Source organism: Pseudorasbora parva, chromosome 8 (assembly GCF_024679245.1).
Source record: "Pseudorasbora parva isolate DD20220531a chromosome 8, ASM2467924v1, whole genome shotgun sequence".
Taxonomy (NCBI): domain Eukaryota; kingdom Metazoa; phylum Chordata; class Actinopteri; order Cypriniformes; family Gobionidae; genus Pseudorasbora; species Pseudorasbora parva.
This window is the reverse complement of record NC_090179.1, coordinates 37,611,382-37,634,429: the sequence shown is the minus strand read 5'-3', so window position 1 is coordinate 37,634,429 and position 23,048 is coordinate 37,611,382. Positions and strand designations below refer to the sequence as shown.

Sequence of the window (23,048 nt, the reverse complement as noted above, 5' to 3'; positions counted from 1 at the left end):
GGTCAGGGCTGTCCAAACTCAGTCCTGGAGGGTCACTGTCCTGCAGTCCTCCAATTTACCTCAACACACCTGCCTGGACGTTTCTAGTATGCCTAGTAGACCTTGATTAGCTGGTTCAGGTGTGTAGTTGGGGTTGTAGCTGAACTCTGCAGGACGGTGACCCTCCAGGAGCAGGATTGGACACCCCTGACCTAGGTCTTGGAAGAGAAAGACAAATTGAGGGATGTATAAGTAGCATTTTTTACACACATGCACACACCAATTATGTTTAAAAGTCTGTGTTAAATATTAAGCTTTCAAAATTATGTTTTTTTTTTTTTTTGTCTTAATCCTTATTTCATAATGTTACTTATCTTAACTGGCACTTGTAACCATTGTTAATCACATTTTGAACGACTCCAAGATAAAGACAGAAATGTCAAATGTTACAACCATCCCCAGTCTCCCCTATAGATTTTATCTGTATAAAGTCAGACTCCTGTGTCTGTCCACACTAAATAAAATAGTGAGCTGGCAGTTGTCTGATCTGATGAAATAAAATCATTCATCTTTCTCAAGCAGAAAATGTATGATTGTGTGTGTGTGTGTGTGTGTGTGTGTGTGTGTGTGTGTGTGTGTGTGTGTGTGTGTGGCTGCCATCAATGTAAATAGCAATGAGCAAAATATTTTAATTTTAAACCCCATATTTTCTAATCACACACTTCAAAATACAGTAAAGACCACACTCCCGCAGCGCTTTCAGGTCTCAATCTCACAGACTGATTACTCAGCCTTGATATATTCTCTCATTTAAGTGCTATTTTAAAAAGAGAAAAATTATGATAATTTCCCACTAATTACAGATGTAAGAGTATAACTGGCACCTTAGCAACAGAATTTCTTACAACCCATGTGTGCATTTCTAATGTTACCCCAGATAGAACATAAAACATTAATGGGGGCAGGATTCTTTGCAAGCTGGTGATGAAATTATGGTGTAACCTTTATCAATGTACCAGAGTCTTCATGGCAGCGAAGCAAGGATGGATATCACAAAACAGCTATTCTTACTGCAAATGTTGTTATGATGACAAATCACAAAGAATGAAATAAAAATATATATATAAAAAAAGAAATGGTAAAGTTGCTGAAAAAAATAAAACATAAAAAGATTTTCCTCTGACAAATGTGAAAGACACTTTTCTGCAGTGGAGCGTCTTTGATAGATGTGGGCACTCAGAATCCGAGAGTGACCTTGTTCTCTTTCAGAAAACACGGCATTATATAATGTATATTTTACAATATATATATATATATATTCTACATTTAGGTCATTCTAATAAACTTTATCCAGAGACATGACACCCTCAGGAAATATTCGTTTTGAGAGGCTTGTGTGCATACAGATTGATCATCCATTGCAATGAAAAAAAGTTGAAGACGATCAAAAAACCTAAGACCCTGGTAACAGGGTGAGAAACGCAGACAGAGAGCAGTATTCATTTTGACTTGGCAACAGGAGAAGATGAGGTTCAATCAGTTTTATTAGTTTCACACAGCGAGAAGTGTGAAATGAATCCAAGCATGAGGTCCTATCAGAGTTTTAAGTTAATGGAGTCAAACTGAAATATCAGATATGTGATCTAAAAATTCATGCTTTAAAAATCCGATATATTTTTTTTACAATTTAAAAAGATTAGCTGAACTAAATTCAATGTAGATAGCAATGCACCAGAATTCCACTATCAGTTTATTACATTTTAAAATTTAAAAATAATTTGCATTATTTTGTATTTTCTACACTTGTTGGATTCTGTTACAGTGAAAATGAATTAAGGAGAATGGGGCTAGTCACACCTTTTACTGCAGGGAATAGTTCTTAAGGTTTATTTTCATATAGACACAAACCTCACAGTCGCAAAAACAGCTTTCCGCTATTAATGGCCAAGAAAAAAAAGATACAGTTTATTGAACACTTATTGTCACATTGAAACCTGCTATTGAGAACCTTTTCAGGTAAAATGTGCAATTCTGAAATGCAAAACACATGATATACTGATGTACTAATTTTGCAAGAAGTATTTTTAGCTCCCCAAATCTGCCTATATCTGACAAAATAAGAGTCATATTGTGAAATATTATTACACTTTAGATAGATGAACTGTTTTCTATTTTAATATATTTTAAAATGTCATTTATTCATGTGACGCAAAGCTGAATTTTCATCATGATTACTCCAGTCTTCAGCTGTCAGTTGATGTGTGTGTGTGTGAAAAAAAAAAAAAAAAAAAAAAAAAAAAAAAAAAAAAAAAAAAAATATATATATATATATATATATATATATATATATATATATATATATATATATATATATATATATATATATATATATATATATATATATATATATATATATATATATATATATATATATATATATGTGTGAAAAAACACATGGTCCACATGTACATTTGATTTTGCACATGTGAAATTTAACATGGTAAAAGCACATGTGAATCACGTTACCACGTAAAATTCATGTGGTTTTACTGTAAGGGTAATATAAACCCCTTTTGTTCAATTTAATGCATCTTTGCTGAATAAACATTAATTTATTTAAAAGAAGGGGAAAAAAAGTAATGTTTGTATACTGTACAAACTGTATTTACAGTAACCCTACCCATCACACAAAGCTTTCTGCATTTTCACAAAACTCAGGATGTATTATTTATAAGCTTGTTTCATCATGGGGACCTCAATTTAGGAACCCACAATGACAAGCCCCCATGAGTCTGTGTGAACGCAGGTCGAAGTCCCCACTGGGATAGAAAAACATGTACACATACCCAATCTAAAGACCAAAAAGACCGCTTTAATGTTTGAAACCGACATACAGAAACACAGCTAGAGAAACACATACACTTGTGTAATTGGACTTTTGACTCTCAAAACCCTGGTGTTACTGAGATACAGTCTCTGTGACAACTTGCCTCTGTCCTGTTATACAGGAATGGAAGTGTGGTGCAAATCAGAACAGGCTAATGAATGTTTTTTTACAGAAAAAGTCTTGACTTTTTTTCTTTTCTTTTTTTTTTGTTGCAAACAATGGTCTTAAAGATGAAACCTCATTATACATGTCCAAAGCATAAACGGATCAGGACAAATGTGGCAACAAAGTTTCAACTCGGGCAACATTCCAGCAGGTCTGATGCAACAGGGCTGCAACAAGAGTTACATCTCCATAGTGTAATATAGTGTCCTTCCCCGTCGCATGTGGTTAAATAGTGCTTTTCAGGGGTCTCTGTGCTCAGATTTTGTGCTAAGATATACATCCAGTCTGGTTCAGTCCAACTGGACCCACTTCAATAATATTTAGGATATACTTACCCTCTACATTTCAAAAGGAAATGCGCGTATAAAACGCGTCTGCGGACAACTTTACTCGAGATCAAGCGGGAAATCACATAGATCTACTGATTATTATGTGGACTCCAGGCTAAAGTTCGGATTGAACTTGTCCCGTTGAATTGGACTCTGCGCTGAGGGGCGAGGCGGCGGATGGATACGAGCTCGTGTGATGCGGTTACTGTTTGCTTTGACGTGATACTCCTCTCTGTTCTCCAAAACTTTTGAACGATTTATCGTGTAACCGATCAGTCTCGACATCAAATGAAGAAGAGTGAGACAATGTTCTGTTAAATTGAAAACGTGAGCTCCTCCACTGCGATTTACTTGCGCTAACAGAAGCTCTTCAGACCAGACCACCTCAGCACGATGGAGTAAGTGTCAACTTCCATTCAGACTTTTATATGAGCTACAACTTCCTGTGACAGTGTATATATCTCGTTTAACTAGTTTTCAGAGTTTCTGAACTAGAGAATAACCTGCAGAAATCTATAGAGTTGCGTTTTTATCATGACATTTGTTATAGCTTTGTTTGAAAGTGCATTTAAAATGCAGATATTGTTTAACTTAGTTTTTACACATTTTCTGTACTGGTCACAAGCTTATTTTCGAACAATATAGTGTAAAGCTCTATTTTCAGACACTTTTGATGTTTCTGAGTGGATTTATAAAAAAATGAATCTTTTATATTTTTAAATTAAGTTTAATTCATATTTATAGAGTATAAACATGCATCTGAATTTTAAACTGAATATTTAGAAATGGGGAAAAATATTTTTGAAATTAATATTATTAAGACTTAACTTTTAGCCTCTGTTTCACATTTGGCATTGAACTTGACTAGAGGCATCATATTACAGCATACTAAATGAGCTCTAGCAAAAGGTCATATTCAGTATTTTTTTATTATTTACATTATTAGAAAATATTGCACTCTATCTTATCAATTCAGTCAATTTAACTTAAAATAATTTTGTAATTATTAATTTTCATGATACTCTGTGAAACTGCATCTTTTATTTGGGAAAAAATGAAATGTTTGACTTTGTACTGTTTTTAATAATTTTTAACACTTGATCAACCTGAATTAACGCGTTTTAATCTTTTTTTTATTTATTTTTTTATTTTAATATAGGTTTCAGTTTTTCACATCTCTTTCCTGTATGAGGCATTTCTTCGATTCTCATGCGTTGTACGCAATTCACCATTACAATCGAAACCCTGCAAATTGTGGCGGCATATATTATTCCCAGGAAGACTCCCCTCATTTGCACAGCCGGCTTAAGCGCTCCCTCTTTCCTACTGGCTAACGAAGGCCAATCATAGGCGGAGGGAGGAGTCTGCTCAGACGTAGGACTAAATTGGTAAGCAGTACGACACTTTTATTTTGTCCGATTGTTGGTGGGAACCGCACTGCAGCGTATGTGTTAATGGCGTACAGTAAGTAAAGCAAATATTTTGGTGATCCACATCGTTTCATCTTTTTTTTTCTTTTTTTCTATTTCTACTTGCATGTATTGTTTAACAGAAAAATATATACATTTTCATAGTCCTGTTATATTTTGCATCCATTCATATTTTGAAAATGTTCTATCTGTATGTTGATATAATGCTGAATTGTTTTTCTCAACAGATTGGATGACAAAAACTTTTGACGCTTACCCAAACTCAACTTCCACGGAATCCTCTCCTGGTTCCTCAATCCCAGCCTCACCTCTGGAGCATGATGTCCAAATGCCCTCCGACTTGGAGGTTATGACCACTCTTCTTAAAGAAGAACTGGCTCAACTGGAGGATTATTACCTGTATGAATCAACGCCTATGAAATTGGAAAAATGGCAAAAATGTGACAAAAGCCTACAAGCTATGGCCACGCAGTCATACTATCAGTTACCCTGCGCTTCATACAATGCAAACCAATCTGAAACGAATCCCAGGCTGGTGTCCCTGGCAACTGGAGAGCTTGACCTACGAGGCTTCTGTGGGGGCTCTGTGAGCCGACCAAAAATGTCTAGACCCGGCCCCTACAGCTACATTCGGACACACTGCAATAGCCAAAGAATATCAGCGAACGGATGTAAAGATGTGGAGGTGTTTGAGAAAGAAACGTGGACTTTCAAAGGGACTCATTCAGGTTACGCAGAGCTGGCTTTTGACCAGTGCTCTGTCGACAAACCCTTCACAAAGAACCACATTGGTGCAAAGAAGGTTCGAGAATGTGCTATACTGTTGAAGGAAGAAGAAAAAAGTTGCTTTACGGAAGACGTGTTTTACCGAGCGGAGATGATGAGAAGCTACGATCTCGGTGGGTCCCTGGAGCCCCACCACAGGAGAGAGGGCCAGAGCCACGGGATGAAGATGCTCGGCCACGACGGGATTGCCATGCCGGTTTTGCAATGCGCAGAGAACGAGAGCTGTCCGCCGTATAAACAATCCGAAGTAGCCGAGTGTTACTTCCATCAGATTGCTGCCAATTTAGAGCCATATCACGGCTACATGAATGAAATCGATCAGCCAATCAGAACTGATATCCAGAATAATGACTATTTGCACCATGAATGCCTTGGGGATCAAAGCTTTGAATGTCTGTCCGGTGACAGTGTTGGATCCTCTTTGGAGTTGTCTGTCCAGAAACCGCTACAAAGGTCACGGGAAAGTCAGTGTGTGTTTAAACCAGATGTTAAAGTAGGTTCCTCGGAGAGAAACCATGGAGAACGCAAGCAGAAGAAGAGAGACCAGAACAAGTCTGCTGCCCACAGGTACTGTAGCCTTTTTTTTAAATCTGTGTTTAATGGGGACAAATGAAAGTAGTCACCTTGGTTTGTTTAGTGGTCTAGGGGTTCCCAACCACCCATGCATGTCTTGCATGTCTCCTTAGTCAAATGAAAACTCTACAATTTCTGAAGTCAATTAAGAAAGCATGTTTTTGTTTGGGATCATACGAGCAGAAGAGCTGAACCATGCTATTTTGTTGCCAAAAAAAACCAATAGGTACCGTCAGCGTAAGAGGGCGGAGCAGGACTGTTTGGAGGAGGAGCTGCATGGTTTGGAAGGGCGGAACAGAGAACTTCGGGACAAAGCAGAATCTGTAGAGAGAGAGATTCAGTATGTGAAAGATCTCCTGATTGAAGTCTACAAGGCTCGCAGTCAGCGCTTAAAAGAGGATTCCAGTGCCTAAACCGTCTCTTACCAGCATTTCACTTATACCAGGCTCTGACAGCATGTCTTTATGCTCTGAATAAGTTAGTGGACCTAAAAAACAACAACAAAAAAGAGCTCATGAATTAAAATGGTTTTGTTTTTCCAAAGCGAAAGCCGCATGGTTTCATGAAACTGAGAGCATAATATCTGAAGCACTGTGATGATAGCCTAGCTTGGTATTTCAATTTACACCGAAATATGTAATGAGAAGCTGCCCATCAAGATTTGACTGAATTTCACATGGGACATTACATTTCTTTTACCCTACTGGCTTGTTTTAATGTACAAAATAAGATATTCTGTACAGGCTTGCTCCATTCTCTATTTATCATGAAATATCATGCTTAACTCAACGGCACAACATAATGAGAAATTGTAATAATGTAGCGACACGGTCAAAATTTTTACTATTGTAATAATGCAAAGCACTGCAGTGTAAAATGTCACTACGTTTTGCTTTATAATTTCATGTATTTCATTATGTCTCTCCTTTATTTGTGAAATATCTCATGTAATTATATTTAGAATACAGGAGAGCTTTTGCAATGCTTTAAAATATATTATAAACTAAGGTTTATAGCATATTAATGACTGATTTTTTGGCTCAGGTATGGAATGCATGTCTAATACATCGAAAAGCATGTTGGGTTACAATTTATTGCATGACCCAAAATAAGAAATGAATGCTTTTGTGCATTATGACAATATGTAGAATTTTTATTTTGCCCATTTGTTTTATTCTCATTAACATTGTGCTTTAAAATATGTGTTTTTTTTTTTTTTTAGAACTAATGTGTAATCAGTATGAGATCCAGATTGTTTTTATGCAGGTTTGCGGAAAACAATCACTGTCATTTGCTACAGGACTTTAAAGTTCAGAAGAATTTGAATGATTTTAACCTATTTGAACAGGTGCACATTACTACAGTAGTTTACTGTGCTTCTGAAAACAGACAAGCGTAGCAAATCTGAATGCATTTATTTCTGCAGGTTCTAATGTGTTTCAGAATCTACCAACACTTGATTAATAAAGACAAATTATATTGTGCAGTAATTCTTATTTTTGGTTGATTCAAATGTCAATAAATGATTCTTAAATATTTTATGAATATTGTGATGAATAGTTATTTTGCTTGTTTACACACAGACACATGATAGAGATAAAAATGTTTAAACAAATAAGAAATGTCAGTACTTCTTCCAAGTAATTAAAGGGCAAATATCTGATAATGATTGATGTAAATACACTATAAATATTAGAAAACGATTTTATACATTTTAAAATAAAAACATGTACAGCTGCTTAACTAACATATTTATATTTTCTTATTTGTGTTTGATTCAAATGTCAATAAATGATTCTTAAATATTTACACACAGACAGATGCTCATAAAGAAATGAAAAAAGCAATTATTTAAAAGGTAAATATTTGATAATGATTGATGAAAATACAATATAAATATTAGAAAACGTTTTTATACATTTTAAAATATAGACTTCTGTAATTACTAACATATTTACAATTATCTAGTATCCATTTAATAAGAAAGGATCATATATTTTTTTCACTTATGTGATAAATTCGGCAGTGCAGCTTTTCTTCTTCATTAGTGTTATATATAGCTTTCTTGACATTTATTGTATTTGTATTATAATTAATAGGACTGGTTTCATCATTATTATTATTTACATTTTTAATATTCAGGCTAATGTACTTTTACAGTATTTTTTTACTGAAATTATGTACTGTTTTAACAAGCTTTTGATTATTATAGCCCATTATAGTTATGAGTGCAGCACATTAGACATGTAGCTTGTTGTAATGTATAATGTGGCCTCACGATGGCATCAAAGGAATAAGCGAGACGGCAACGGTGTTCCTGTTAGGTGAGAGAAACCTTGCCGGTTTATTTCAGTCTATCACAGCGCTCAGAATCAATCACGTGCCAAATGTACGCCAAATTTGGCCTAGACTCTGCCTTATTACAATTGATCATGAACAACATACAGTTGCAGAAAAAAATTATGTGCCGCTTTAATTTACCAAGGTTTTCTCCATACATTGATCTTAAATTGTGTTCCGATCGCATACTAATAGATTAATAGCCTAGTTGATTTAAATATCACGCAAATGGCTTTTGTCCATATTACAGGGTTGCAATAAGTCGGTATAGTTCAACAACCTTCAAGAATCAACTAGCCTATAACCAATACTCCAAATTAAACGCCTTATAATTCAGCAGAAACGAATTGTGGTTGTGGCTAAATTTTGATGTAGTTATATTTCATCCTTCCGTTTTTATTTTGAGATTTTTCCGTTTTTTTTTTTTTTAAATTTGAGTGAACTAAATTAATGATGCATCATTTTTAATAGACCTAATATTATAAAATATATTAAAACAACGTATTTCCCAGGGTCACTTTACCTCAGTGATTTGGCAAATGTCCTCTTAACCTTCTTTTTTTCAATTATTTTACATATAGGCCTACTGGATGGTGTGCAACATCCTGTACACAGTCACATACCTAGTATATTATTCATTAGTTATTTTCAGGGTGTCTTAATGCTCCTACTCCCCTACTTGTTTTTAAGTCAAAGATGGCGGTGAAGCGGTATGAGAGAATAATTGCCATCATCCTTATTTTCGTTTGATATTTTGACTGTCTATTGCTCTTTAAATTAGTGCTGTCAAATCGATGAATCGCGATTAATCACATCCAAAAGAAAAGTTTGTTTACATAATATCTATGTGTGCTGTATTGTTATTATGTATACATACATAAGTTCAGCCATGTATAGATTATTTTTTTAGATATAAAAGGGTTATATATATAGGCCTTATATAAATGTCACACTGCAAAAAGTTGCTGCCTTAAATTAGTAAGTACAGTTAACTTGAATGTTAATGTCAATACAACTTACATTTCATTAAACTGACTTTAAAAAAATTGTTGAATCTTGTATAATTTATAAAAAAGTTTAAAATTGCTTAACGTATTTTGATGAGTTAAAGCAATGTAAAAACGGTTGATGTAACTTAGTGAGCAAACCATTTTTTTTGTGTGTATATATATATATATATATATATATATATACACATAGTAAAAAAATATTTAGAAAGTTACCTGGTTGCCTTAAAATTCATTGAAAGTTCATTGAAATTAAAATTTTGAATTAATACAAAGAACATTTTTTAAGATTCAACAACCTTTATTAAAAAATTATTAAAAGATTTTGTAAGCATATTGGGTAATTGTGTGTGTTTTATCTTTGATGATGCAGTGAAACATGCCAAATTGTGTTATTTTCATGATTTATCAAAATTTTTATGTGGTTCAGATACAATAATATTTTGAGTTTCTATTTATTAAACAAATTTCCTTCATTGTATCAACTCAAGTTTTTAATTTCGATAAACTCACAATTTTAAGGCAACCGGGTTACTTACTTTTTTTAAGTTAAACCAACAAAAACCAACAAATATTTGTTACAGTGTAGCATATCCAAATATTTCATAAATATATACATGAGCGTATTTATACATACATCAAAATATACACAGTACACACATTTTGGATGTGATTAATCAATTTGACAGCACTAATTTAAATCTGAAGGTGCAAGTCAAGATTTGTGCAAGCCATAGTTACAATACTAGTGGATAATAATTTTCACATTATCTTCCAGCCCTCGAATGAATGAGTGTGTTAACTATATTCAGAGATAAAAGAGCATGGTGGCATATTTTTTAAATATATTAAACATTTGTCATGCTTAATTGCAAGCACACCATTTAGCAATGGTGTGATTAAAATCAACATTTTCTTTCTGGAATTTTAAGTGCAAGTATTTTGCAGAACACACCTGCCGTCTTTATTTTCAGTGCTGGAATCTCATTCAGTGTGTGATGTGACTTCTGAAGATGTGGTTCTGGGGAATGCAAGCTGAGACGGGTGTGCGTGAGAAGCTAAGAGGCGTTAACTTGTTGCCCTCGGGGTAAAGGGCATTTCAATCAGCAGTCGGTTTACCTTCCAGCTGACTGTGCTTGAAGGTACATAAAGAAACACTTCACAGAGCTGCCATCACTGCAAAGCAAGTGAGTAAGTGTGTGTCCTTGTTTATTTTATATTGTGGGGACCAAATGTCCCCATAAGGATAGCAAAACCTGAGATCACCTAGATTGTGCCCCACCTGTCACACAGAGGCAGGAGCAGGGGCAGTGTGTGGGGATCGAATGTACAGTTTGTACAGTATAAAAACCATTAGGTCTATGGAGAGTCCCCACAAAGATAGTGAACCAGACGTGTGTGTGTGTGTGTGTTACATGCATGTTTAGACACACCACACACATCTTTTGACAGCAGGCTGCCACTGCCTAGAGTAAATGTGATTCTTATCATTTAACAAAGGGATAGTTCAGCCAATTTTTTTTTTTAAACAAAATCTGTCATTAGTTATCCGCCCCCTGTCAAAGGAAAGTTCAGCCAAAAATGTTAAATATCTGTCATAAGTTACTCACCCTCATGCCATTATAAAAAAAGTATATTTTTATATCTTCATAAGGAAAAACTAAAGAAAGTGCTGACTGCTCTTTTCCATTTACAACGAATGGGGACTGGCGGTTTCAAAAGCAGAATTGTTAACTAAAACTATTCAAAATTGTTTTATCTGTTAATTAATATAAATATTAAGAAAAAGTAAATACGGGTAGGCTATTTGATAAAAACCTTAACATTTAATTAGAAATGTTACCTTTGGCAACTAAAGGAAATAAAAGTAAAATGACAAAAAAAAAAAAAAAAAATTAAATCTGAATAAAAAATAAAAGCTTAAATATTAAAAAATACTATAAATACTAAAATATCTTGGTTACATATGTAACCCTCGTTCCCTGAAGGAGGGAATGGAGACGCCACGTCAGAGACAGAGACCGTCGAAAAGGAATCTCGCTTGCGAGAACCAATCTACTTCAAGTGTAAAATTCAAACTAAATTTTTATTTTTTATTTTTAAATCTACTTCAAACTAAACGAGCCACTGCACATTGGCATACGATGATTGCACCAGCCGCTCATGCCACGCTGTGCTGGTTTAAACGAGGCACAGATGCTTGCATCATCAGTTTGTCTCTGAGGAGCAGAGTAGGTGAACTGGTACCCCAGCGGGGCACAGAGGACATGGCGACGGGACATGGCGTCTCCGCACGCTCCTTCAGGGAATGAGGGTTGCATACGTAACCGAGACGTTCCCATTCAGTCGGTCAGTCGCAACGCCACGTCGGAGACCGACGAATAGGAATCCCTACCAAAGCACCTTGGCCTCTTACCTGGAGGAACACGTCGCACCCCAAAGGAGTTATGTGGTGCAGAAGTGCTGAGCTGTAGCCTGCAATGCAAAAGGGGGCTCTCCCAAGGGAAAGACACAGGCTTCCATTTAGGAGAGACCCAGGAAGAATATATGGGATCCCCGCAGGGTCACTCATATACCTAGCCCAGTACTGGCTCTCAAGGATTCAGCTGCAAAAGGGCCTGATGCCAAACACTCCGCCATATCTGGAAGCGAGGGTGAAGGAGGACTCAATCGACAGTGTTCCCTCGGTCAACCAACAACACAACTGACAGTGGGACATTTCTGGAGAGGCAACAGGTCTACCGGAGATTTCCAGATCAGCTGAACCGCCTAGGGGTGGAGCCGCCACTCTCCCCGGAGCGCAGCTCATGAGAGCCCGTTGACCACACGGTTGAGCACACCGGGGACATGAATGGCCCGAAGCAACCTCAGATGCTTCTGACTCCAGAGGAGGAGACAGCGGGTGAGTTGCGGCAGGCGATGGGAGCTCAGGCCACCTTGGCGGTTGATGTACGCATAGGTCGCAGTGTTGTCCGCATGGACCAATACATCTTTGCCCTGTAGTGGCTTTTTGAAAGGCATGCTATCTGCTGGACGAATCCAAGGTCCTCTGCATGGGGGCGAGTCTGCTGATTTCCCAAACCTGAAGGCCCAACTAGCTGAGGTGTCTGACCAGGTCCCATGTGTTCGCACAACTGATCCCAGGACTGTGCTAGAATGAGCCAGTCATCGAGATAGTTGAGAATGGCCCGTTCTCTCATGGGCACAAGAGTCCCCTCCGTGAACTTTTTCTGTCATTTTGGGAGTCCTACAACCATTGAAATTTCAATAGAAAGCAGCTTTGGACATTCTGTAAAATATCTTCTTTACACATAAGAAGAAAAAATGTACAGGTTTGTAACGGGGGAAAAGGGGGGTGGGGTGTAAATGACATTTCATTTTTCTCTTCTATATAATTTATATATATATATATATATATATATATATATATATATATATATATATATAGTAAAATATTGTTATAAATTTGCCTGAAAACATACAAAGCAAGCAGCAGTAGTCAAATATAACAGCTTTATTATTTTTCCCCAACAACATGTATACGGAAGTGTCTATAAAAATAGCAAGACTTAGTCTCTCTCTCTCTCTCTCTCTCTCTCTCTCTCTCTCTCTCTCTCTCTCTCTCTCTCTCTCTCTCTGTAGAACAGGGTCAAGATGAAAACAGAGCAACAAGATAATTACACTGGTATCTCATCTGTACAAACCTGCCCCATAATGCCTCAGGCAAAGACCCGCACAAGATATGACTGATGGGAGTCCAAAAACTCATAATTTAAGTTTATGAGAACTCCCCAGAGTAATGCAAAAATAACTCCAAATACCAATAATACAAAAATCTCTTCTGTATGCATGATTATAGATAATCGCAGATGTGGCCAAACTTGTTTCCACAAATCTGTGACATTTTGGCAATGTTCAGACTGCAGGTAAAAGTGTCGCAAATTTACATGTGACTCAGATCTGTTTTTTTGTTGTTGTTTTTTTTAAATACCCGTGTGAACAGGCACACACTTTGGGCAACTTTTGCCATGCCCAGACTGCCAGCAAACAAACAAACAAAATTGCATAACCAGATATAACCAAAGGCAAATATAAGGCAAAATATAACCACAAATTGATTTTTTTTTTCTTCAAATCAGATTCAAACCACATGAAATGCGATTCCAATCAGATTTTTACAAATGCACCTAAGTCTGGATGCTCTGGCCCCTCTAACCGGATTTCAAATTCACTTTTCGGTCACTCATAAACATGTCAACAACTTTAAAACCAGTGATGGGAAAACTGGAAGTATTCATACAGTTATCAAATTGTATGTCCAAAGATTTCTTAATTTTCCTGTGTGACGGTGGAGTTCTGCGTAGCAACTTGACAGGGATCTTATTTGGAGAGCAAGATGAAGCAACTCGGAAATACAGAATAAAGCCGTGCATACCAGTTTCTGCCGCTGCCTCAGAAGATGCAGTAGTCGACGGCTAGTTCCATGTTGTAAATAAGACAACATCTGTAGGCCTATTGCAAACTCCTCCATGTTGTGGTTGTTGTTGCTGTTTTTGGCTTAAGCCTACCAACTTAACGTCATTGCCATTGAAACCAATGCAGATTTTTAGGGAAACTAAAGAGCTGCATTAACACTCAAATTGGACCTGAACAGTTGCAATAGGCCTACACAGTGTGGACATCAATAATTTTAGAACAGATTCCAATCGGATACACAAATCGTATTTGGACTGACAGTGTGGACATTGCCTCACATGGCACATAAATCAGATACAGATGGGAATGCATTGTTTTGCAATTCACTGAACAGTCATATCGGAATTCATGCAACTTTTACATCACTCTATATATCAATATTTTTCAATTTACACGGACGGGAATCGCTCCAGTGAGTTAATCACATGGTCAATATCAAAGACTGAAAGGTGCTTTGACAGCCCTATAGCAAAACTTGAGGGAAAAACTTGACTCTTTTTCTCCTCATCCTCCCAATTGCCTACGCACAAATTTGCAGCACATCAGCTTATAAATAAACGCATTAAATCCTGATTTCAGTGTCTTTAGCGCATGCAGGTCAGATTGGGACTGTGATCAGTTCATTTGAATCTCATATTGGCCACAAAACTTCAATTGTCTTAAGAATATCCAGTACAAACTCACATACATCTATTAGCTCTTATACAATAGACTGTATTAACCAATACGAGTACACGTATTACTAAGTAATATAAGTATTTAAAACTAAAAGTTTGGAAAGACAAATGAACCACAAATGAATAATCAAAGCATCTCTCACAGAAAAATTGCAGCAAAAATTTCTACTTTATACCCGCTCCCATTAATATGCCATATTTAAAAAAAAAAAAAAAATAACAAAAAAAAACATATACATTTAATATATTTATGTATATAAAAAAAGAAACATCAATACAATAAAGCCATAAATGTTTTATATACATACAGCACCCATATTATATTTACCATGTAAGATATATGCATCACCCTCTTTGTGCCCATGTAGCACTAACTGTGTTACATGGCACAGGTTTAATAATGTAAAACACAAGAGTGCAATAAAAAATATCACATTTGAGATAAACTAAAGAATATAACAGTTATCCAGTGTGGTTGGAAATACCGTATAGTACCCAATGCAGAAAACTAACAAGTAAAATCAGTTTAAATCAGGGTCACACATGACTGTATTATTGGATTATCAATATTACAAAAACAGCATTAAGAAACAGACAGCATTTTCTTACATGTGAGCATTTGTTTCAAAGTAATTAATAATAATACTAATTCATTACATTTATTAGAGCTTTTCTGAGTATTTAAAGCTCTTTATATAGAAGTGGGGAATCTCCTCAACCACCACCAGTTAAGAATATTTCAAAGCTTCTCACCTCAAATACTAACATACATCTTGTAATTCAAATTATATATGTGACTTTTTATTTTTAATTTGAAGAAAAAGTCTCATGCTCATTAAGGCTGCATTTATTTGATCAAAAGTACAGTAACATTGTGAAATATTACTAGAATTTTTTAGTTTTTTTAATTAAACTGTCTAAGAGATTTTTAGCATCATTACTCCAGACTTCAGTGTCACATGATCCTTCAGAAATCATTTTATTATGCTGATTTGCTGCTCAAAAAGCATTTCTTATTATCAATGTTGAATTTTTTTTTTTATTAAAGAGCAGCATTTGTTTTTTGGAAACATTATAAATGTCTTGACTGTCACTTTTTGATCAATTTAAGGCATCCTTGCTGATTTATCATATTTATTTGTAGTTTTCTTATTAAACAATATTGTGCATCATTCAGAACTTCGCAAAAATTATGAAAACCGAGCAGTGTGTGTGTGTGTGTGTGTGTGTGTGTGTGAGGGTGAAATATGAGGACATTATCCATGTCCCAACTTTTCAAAACGCTTATAAATCATACACGATGAGTTTTTTTGAGAAAGTAAAAATGTAGAATGTTTCCATTACGCCTATGGAATGTCCCCACATTTCACAAAAACAAACGTGTGTGTATGTATGTGTGTGTGCGTGTATAAATAATAATATTAGGAAACGTCCACACATATTGTTGTACATAAGCAAAAAACTATTTAGCACAAAAACTGTATTTGTCAATTTTGTTTCTTAAAAAATGAAATAAAATAAAAATTCAAAAAAACAAACAAACATTTGTTTGCACAGTTACTGCATTTTGCCATTGTACGCCAGTATATGTAACCACAACAGTCTCCATAATATCAAAACTATTTACTCTTGGAGCAAATAGTAACTGTGGCATTCAACAGACTCATAGGTCTTACCACATTTTCTCCTTTTTCAATCGTATTGCTACTTAAATGTAACTAACAGTGGAAGTTTCATAGAAACCAGCTATTGAGCAACCATTGTGTTTTTGTGCAGTAATTCACCTCACTTGTCACCTGAACACTTCACAAAACCTATGGTTGCATAATACATAGCTTTACCATACCCTGAAGACTTTTCTCATCCACGTCAGAAAAAAAAAGTATAACTAAAATACGTGTATATATACGTACACGTATTATAATCTTCATTGGCAGGTTAAAGCTTGTATTCACTCAAAAACATTTACCGTCAGTTAACAGCACTGCCAGGCCAGGCAGAGAAAACAACTCTTGCTAGAAGCAGCTGCAAATGAGACAACCCACTTCTAAATCATGTTGTTGCTAGCCTGAAAAACAAGAAAAACAATTTAATAAGCAAGTTTAAGAATTAGTGCCGTGGACAAAACGTGTCAGATATATTAGTGCTTGGAACTGTGCTCTGTAACAGGTCAATTTAACACCAATTCAAACAGCCCATCAGTCCTCTAATATCGAACATGCCTCACACCTTGATTTTATTTGACTGAAAGGCGGCTGCTTTTTCACACGGCTTGGAAGTGACACCTCTGTTCATCATACTGAGGCGACCATGTTCCTGAATGAAGAAAAAATGAATAAATAAATTATCTTAAACCCATCCACAAGTGAATCATTTGGGGCAGTGAAATGTACGTCTCATTCTCACCGCAGTGTGTATAAAGCACTCCATTTGAAGGAGGCACTCTAGTGTTTCCATCATCTTCTCCTTGCGAAGATTGTGCAGTTTAAGAAGACCAGCAAACTCACACAGCTCCAGTTCCCGCACACTGTGGTTAAGCGCTACTGCTGCACACTGCAATGCACTGAGCCCTGCAAAGAAAACACCAGCCCTCTAGTAAATCCCTGAATAGGAATACACTTCAAATTAGCCATTTTGACTTCAATGTGTGAAAGCTCATAGCCAAAATCAGACAACTAAATGTGGCTGGTAACATTAACAAGAACTACAGCATGTTTAAAGGGTTAGTTCACCCAAAAATAAACATTCTGTCATTAATTACTCACCCTCATGCCATAAAATCCGAGAGCGTTCTGAATCACCCATTGGCAGAAACGTCATTGCAACTCTTAAGGCCCAGAAAGTTTGTGAAGACATCGTTAAAATAGTCCATGTGACTCCATTGGTTCAACATTAACGAAACGATGAGAATACTTTATGTGCAGAAAAAAGAATGACTTTACTCAAAATCATCTCATCTGTGCCAGTCTCCTACTTTACGTTGTAAATACAGTGAAGATTTTCCTTGTTCTACGTCAGAATGCCGGCTCACCCCTGGCGTCAGCATTGGCCAATGGTGAGCTGGCATTCTGACGTAGAACTCGAAATCGCTGCAGTGTATTTACCATAGATATGTATACGTAGATACCTCATTAGCGGCTGTTTCTATGGGCCGCTATACATTAGCCGTCCGCCATTTTAGAACGGTCAAAGCCGGTTGCGAATGCGTTTTGTGACCAATCAAATGTCACACTGCACGCGTAAGCAATCAGTTGACAATGGTTTACAGGGCAGAAGCAGTGCATACGGAGAGCGGGAGCCACGCGTGCCCAACGCCGGTCTGTTGTACATTCTGGCAGCGTTTGTCTCACTAATCACTCGATGCTGAAATGTGTACTTCAAATACAGACTATGATATCGTCCTTTCTTTCACATTGGCCTGTGTTCTCCTCTGAGATGCGCTTTGATGAGATGTGCTTACATGATTTTATGGTGAAATCGGCTCTTTTTAGGTCAAGTTGATCAAGAACTATGCCCCATGGCTTTAATTCAGTGCGAGCAGCGTTGCAAAAATAGACAACAGACTCGCTGACAGAAGAGCATGCTTATAGAACAGCAGAAATATGTTGGTTTCTCTTCTTTAAATACTCTTACATTTAGTTTAATTTAAACACTTTCAAAGGGTCAGTGTTTGTTTTCACATACATTTTCCAGTTCTTGAAAACTGGGAATTGAAATTCAAAAACCGTGAAGCCTGTTACTAACAAATGTAACATGTTTTTGTGTAGATCCAAACATTATAATTACTAAACTAACACAAACGTCTCGCCTGAGAAAGGTTTCTTTGGGAAGTTAAATCGTGCCGGGCTTTACAGAGTTTCACAGAGGCACAGTGTTCTTTTTTTTTTATAGTATTTTTTTAAGCGAGTGATGATTGACAGCATCTGGAGTGTTGACGTGTGTTGAGCGTTCTAAAATGGCAGCTCGTCAACGTGCCTGGAGCGTTCAAATGAGGCACCTACGTATACATCTCTATGGTATTTACTACATTAACAGTGTAGAAGACTGACACAGATGAGAAGACGTTATTTTTGTTTGTTTTTTGTGCGCAAAAAGTATTACAATTATTCTTGTCACTTCATAACATTAAGTTTGAACCACTGTATGTCTTTACTAACTTTCTGGACATTGCTGCCTATGTGTGGTTCAGAAACCTCTCAGATTTAATAAAAAATATCTTCATTTTTGTTCAGAAGATGAACGAAGGTCTTATGGATTTGGAACGACATGAGGGTGTGTAATTGACAGAAATTACATTTTTGGGTGAGCTAACCCTTCAATCCCATAAACTGCAAGAATTAGCCATTGCAGTTTTTCAACTGACATACAAGTGCTCTACTAAAATTACCATCTAATAATGTGTGATATGACTTTTTACAGCCCGAACTAACCTTGCCTTGCCATTGACATAATTAAATTAACTTTATATATATATATATATATATATATATATATATATATATATATATATATATATATATATATATATATATATATAATTCTTTCAATATACATAAAATACACACACCAATAAACTACATGACTTCAAAGTCTTACCTTTGTGATATAAATTCTGATTACAAAACACAGTAAAAATGAGCACTTCTCTCTCAACAGGATTATGAAACAACAAGTTTGTGACCTGTACTACCGGATTCTTTCTCAGCTGTATGCATGCAGCCACAGCCTTACTCTAGCAAAACATCATAAAAGAGTTGGCAAATGTGAATCCGGATGACTTTTATGGAAATGACTGGGGGGAAAATAATGCACATTTACATTATTGTTTAGAAAAATGTTTTACAGAACATACCGTTTACATCTCTTTCCTCCAAATTAACATATACGCCAATTTTCATTAAATCTTTCAGGACCTGTCGAAAAACATTCACAGTATGAGTGAATAGTAGGATCTTTATGCTAATATTCCATCACAATGGAATGGAATAAATGTACCTCCAAGACTCGAATATATCCATTCTCCGCGCTGAGATGGAGACACGTCTTCCCATATCGGTCCTTCGCGTTGATATTTGCACCAAGTGACACCAAATCAGCCACCATGAAGTGTTGATTCTTCTGTGCAGCAAGAAGAAGGGGAGTCTGGGAAGAAAAACAGGCCCATGCAACATTTATATGTGTTTGTTGAGTGACACTTAAAGAATGTGCATGTATGATTGCTTGTCACCTTTCCCTCTGAATCTTTGATATCTAGTTTCTTCAGAGCCACCATCCTTCTGGCAATAACATACACAAGGGATCTCTTTCCCTCCTCAACAACTCTGTGTAAAAGACTGTGGAGAGAGCATGAAAGCAGTCACTTTCCATTGCATGATCTGTTTGCCTTTCAATGTCAGGGTATTACTAATTGTAAACAGCTGTATTCAATGGGTGGAGTACTATTGGCCTACTCCCGTGAAAGGTAAACTCGGCATCCTCTTTTAATGTGTCTGACAATGTTGTCATTTCAACTGGTGTAGTCTTTCAGGATGTTTGTCAGGTTTGTGTGTGCGGCCATATCAATAACCATTGTACTAATCAATTCTGTATGCGAGAGGGCTTGTTTGAAGACCCTCTGTGCCATCTTTGTTGGTGCTGAAAGGCTTCAAATTTCCACCGGGTTCCTATGCGAGCCATTAATCTTTTTTTTATTCTGCCCTGCTTGAGGAGTTAATAATGGGGTTTGTCATAAAGTTGGGAGCGGGAAACTAATGCAGCCACTTATTGAACGTGACAACGACGATGGCAGACCCAATTTCGCTCTTTCTGTATTTCATAAAAAGTTTCAAGTGATAAAAGTGGCACTACAAAAAGTACCCTTGCAATTCTTGGTACTTGAAGATTATTTTAAGAAACCGTGTGCATTTTCTTCATTTTTATAAATTACAGCTGCACTTTTGAAAGATTACAGATTAGCAACTGCATGAAGAAATCATCTGCAATGGCTTCAGTGAGTTGTTGAAAAGTAAATTGATCTTACATCCTTCCGTTTTCATCCACAGCAAGAAGCTCTTGGTCAGATATCTCCTTCAGCAGATTCTCCTCTCTTTCCATTTGAGTCCAGAAGAAGGTCATACCTCTCCTCTCCTCCTGCTGAGAATGTGTCCATGGTGGACACTTCGTCTTTTGTGAAGAAACTGCCCAGACTTCTCGGTTGGGACTGGCATGGAATGATTCTTGTGGGGAGGGCACTTGGTATTCGCATGAGTTTGCAGGAGAGCAGCTCATTCCATACAGGCCATCATACCTGTAATTATCTGACTCATAACTGCTATATTCCTCCTGATTCTCAAAGAAGACATCAGTACCCTGGCTGTAAGTTGGGGACGGGTAAGAGCTGCACACAGAATGGACAGGGGATGTTTCAGAGGTTACAGAGTAGCTTGGAGACCAAGGAATCTCATTCTCCTGACTGTATGTGTTCATTAACCCCTGTTGAGATGCTTCTTCAACCAAGAACTCTGAAGAGAATTTTGCTGAATGGGTTTTGTTGGAGGATCTGTATGACTGACAGGTCTTAAGATCCTCCTCCAACACTTCTACTATGATCGCAAGCTCCTCCAGACCCTTTGTTTGATGTTTCTTCTGTATCAGACATAAAACATTTGTCACAACTTGCCTATGTACCAGGTAACTGAAGTTTCCTGAAAAAAAGCAATAGTTCTGCAGACGTCACTAACCAGAAAATGTCTCCGGTTTCCAGTGGTGGTAACTCGTTTCTTATCCCCTTTGGACCAAAAAGATTGCTAATTAAAAATGAGGTTAAAATTGTTATGCTAACATTTACATATTTCAACCTTACCTTTAGATGCCTTAGAATGTTTCCCCTAAAAAAATACAGTCAAACCATGATCAACATGCCACAATATGATTGTTAATAAGAAGAAGAGGGGAAAAAAAATCATACCTGCAGGTCTTTAGGGTCAATACCTTTGGCAATCCTTATATTTTTAAGCATGTCCCTTACTGGCATTTTCACTCTAACTCCGAGGTATTTTTTTTCAGATGTGGACTTGTGCTTTTTTGATCCTAAAGGAATACAGAGCTATTAGCGAAGCGGTGGGAAACTACATGTTTAGATAGTTCACAATGCAATCATTCCGGAATGGAAAGGGACATATCTAATGTGACACTAACATCACACAAACCCCTACCAAAATCCATTTTAAGAACGGATGTATGCTCATTTTAATTGTATAGGAAAAGCACTAGTATAATACTAGCTAGGCTACATGTAGTAACTTTCATAACTTCAGTTTGCATGCTTTTATGAGCAGCATAAAAACTAATTAATAACAAAAAAAAACAATCTAAGATGGTTTTAGCTGCTAAATATTATCTTTGGTCATACGATCATATACCATCTAATGCCAGCTTCTGATTAAACAATGATTCATCTTCTATGAAGGCTTCCCACCTGTTTGGTAGCTCTTCTTGGCGTTATTATTCTGCGTCGGTCTCCGTAGATTCGGCCCACTTACATCAGAAGTTTGTTCTGCTGCCAGCGGTGACACATCGCGCGAATAGTCGCCGAGTTCGGTGTCGCGTCCCGAGACTTTAACCTGACTGCTCACCATCCTGTTGGCCGGTTATCGAGATGACTATAAAGTGCTACGCGTTTAGAATGTAACGCTAACAAACATAAAGTGGTCAAGTAATGGGCTGCTACCTGCAAGTCCTCATACAACAGATGTGTAATGTCAGCGGCGATGTGTTTTCATTACCTGACTTGAGGAGGCGGGGCAGTCGCAGCATATCACCTGAGTTTTACCATGCGAGAAAACTGAACCCTATGGAAGCCTATGTGTAGCAATATTCAATTTGCAATGCAATATGCAAAATGGAAACGCAATGTGTCAAATGGCAATGCATTTTATTATTTAAATAAGCTTCATCTGTCTGAAGCTACTTTGGTTTATAAAGTTTTAAATATGGATATTTTTCTTACACAAACCCATCGCTTTGCGTCAGAAGGCCTTTATTAACCCCCTGGAGTCGTATGGATTACTTTTATGATGGAGGATGAATGCACTTTTTGGGCTTAAAAATTTCAACCCCTGGTCACTTTCATTATAAAGCTTGAAGAGCCAGGACATTATTTAATATATCTCTGATTGCAGTTGTCTGAAAGAAGAAAGTCATATACACAGGGATTTTTTTTTAGTAAGGCCATAATTAATGCTTATATAAGCAAGAATAGTCACATACACATTGGCTTGAGGGTGAGTAAATCATGGAGTAATTTTCATTTTTGGGTGAACCATCCTTTTAAAAAAAACAGGCAAAAATGCTAATTTTTGAATTTTTTTCATACGAAAGCAGTATGGGATCTTCAGCCTCCAAGTTTGAAATGTAAAAAT

General features: G+C 36.6%; 2 protein-coding genes across 3 annotated transcripts; one reads left to right on the top strand and one right to left on the bottom strand.

Moving 5' to 3' along the window:
• The first annotated feature begins 3,239 nt into the window (after positions 1 to 3,239).
• Positions 3,240 to 7,690, top strand: atf5b (activating transcription factor 5b). 2 transcript variants are annotated; one of them, XM_067451138.1, is made up of 4 exons: positions 3,240 to 3,758; positions 4,520 to 4,824; positions 5,018 to 6,143; positions 6,376 to 7,690. In XM_067451138.1, the coding sequence occupies exons 2-4, from the start codon at positions 4,815 to 4,817 to the stop codon at positions 6,560 to 6,562; spliced, it is 1,323 nt and encodes a 440-aa protein (XP_067307239.1). In that variant the 5' UTR covers positions 3,240 to 3,758; positions 4,520 to 4,814; the 3' UTR covers positions 6,563 to 7,690. The 2 variants fall into 2 exon arrangements, with proteins under 2 accessions (XP_067307239.1, XP_067307240.1); XM_067451139.1 differs by having other exon boundaries at positions 3,243 to 3,758; positions 4,520 to 4,748.
• Positions 7,691 to 14,944: 7,254 nt separating this feature from the next.
• Positions 14,945 to 22,619, bottom strand: zgc:113279 (uncharacterized protein LOC553749 homolog). The gene is made up of 11 exons (XM_067451843.1): positions 22,106 to 22,619; positions 21,596 to 21,717; positions 21,491 to 21,515; positions 21,369 to 21,415; positions 20,669 to 21,273; positions 19,877 to 19,982; positions 19,645 to 19,791; positions 19,502 to 19,562; positions 17,056 to 17,219; positions 16,879 to 16,965; positions 14,945 to 16,717 (listed from the first exon to the last, which is right to left on the bottom strand). Exons 1-11 carry the CDS (start codon positions 22,263 to 22,265, stop codon positions 16,697 to 16,699), a joined length of 1,545 nt encoding a protein of 514 aa, XP_067307944.1. The 5' UTR covers positions 22,266 to 22,619; the 3' UTR covers positions 14,945 to 16,696.
• Positions 22,620 to 23,048: the final 429 nt, after the last annotated feature.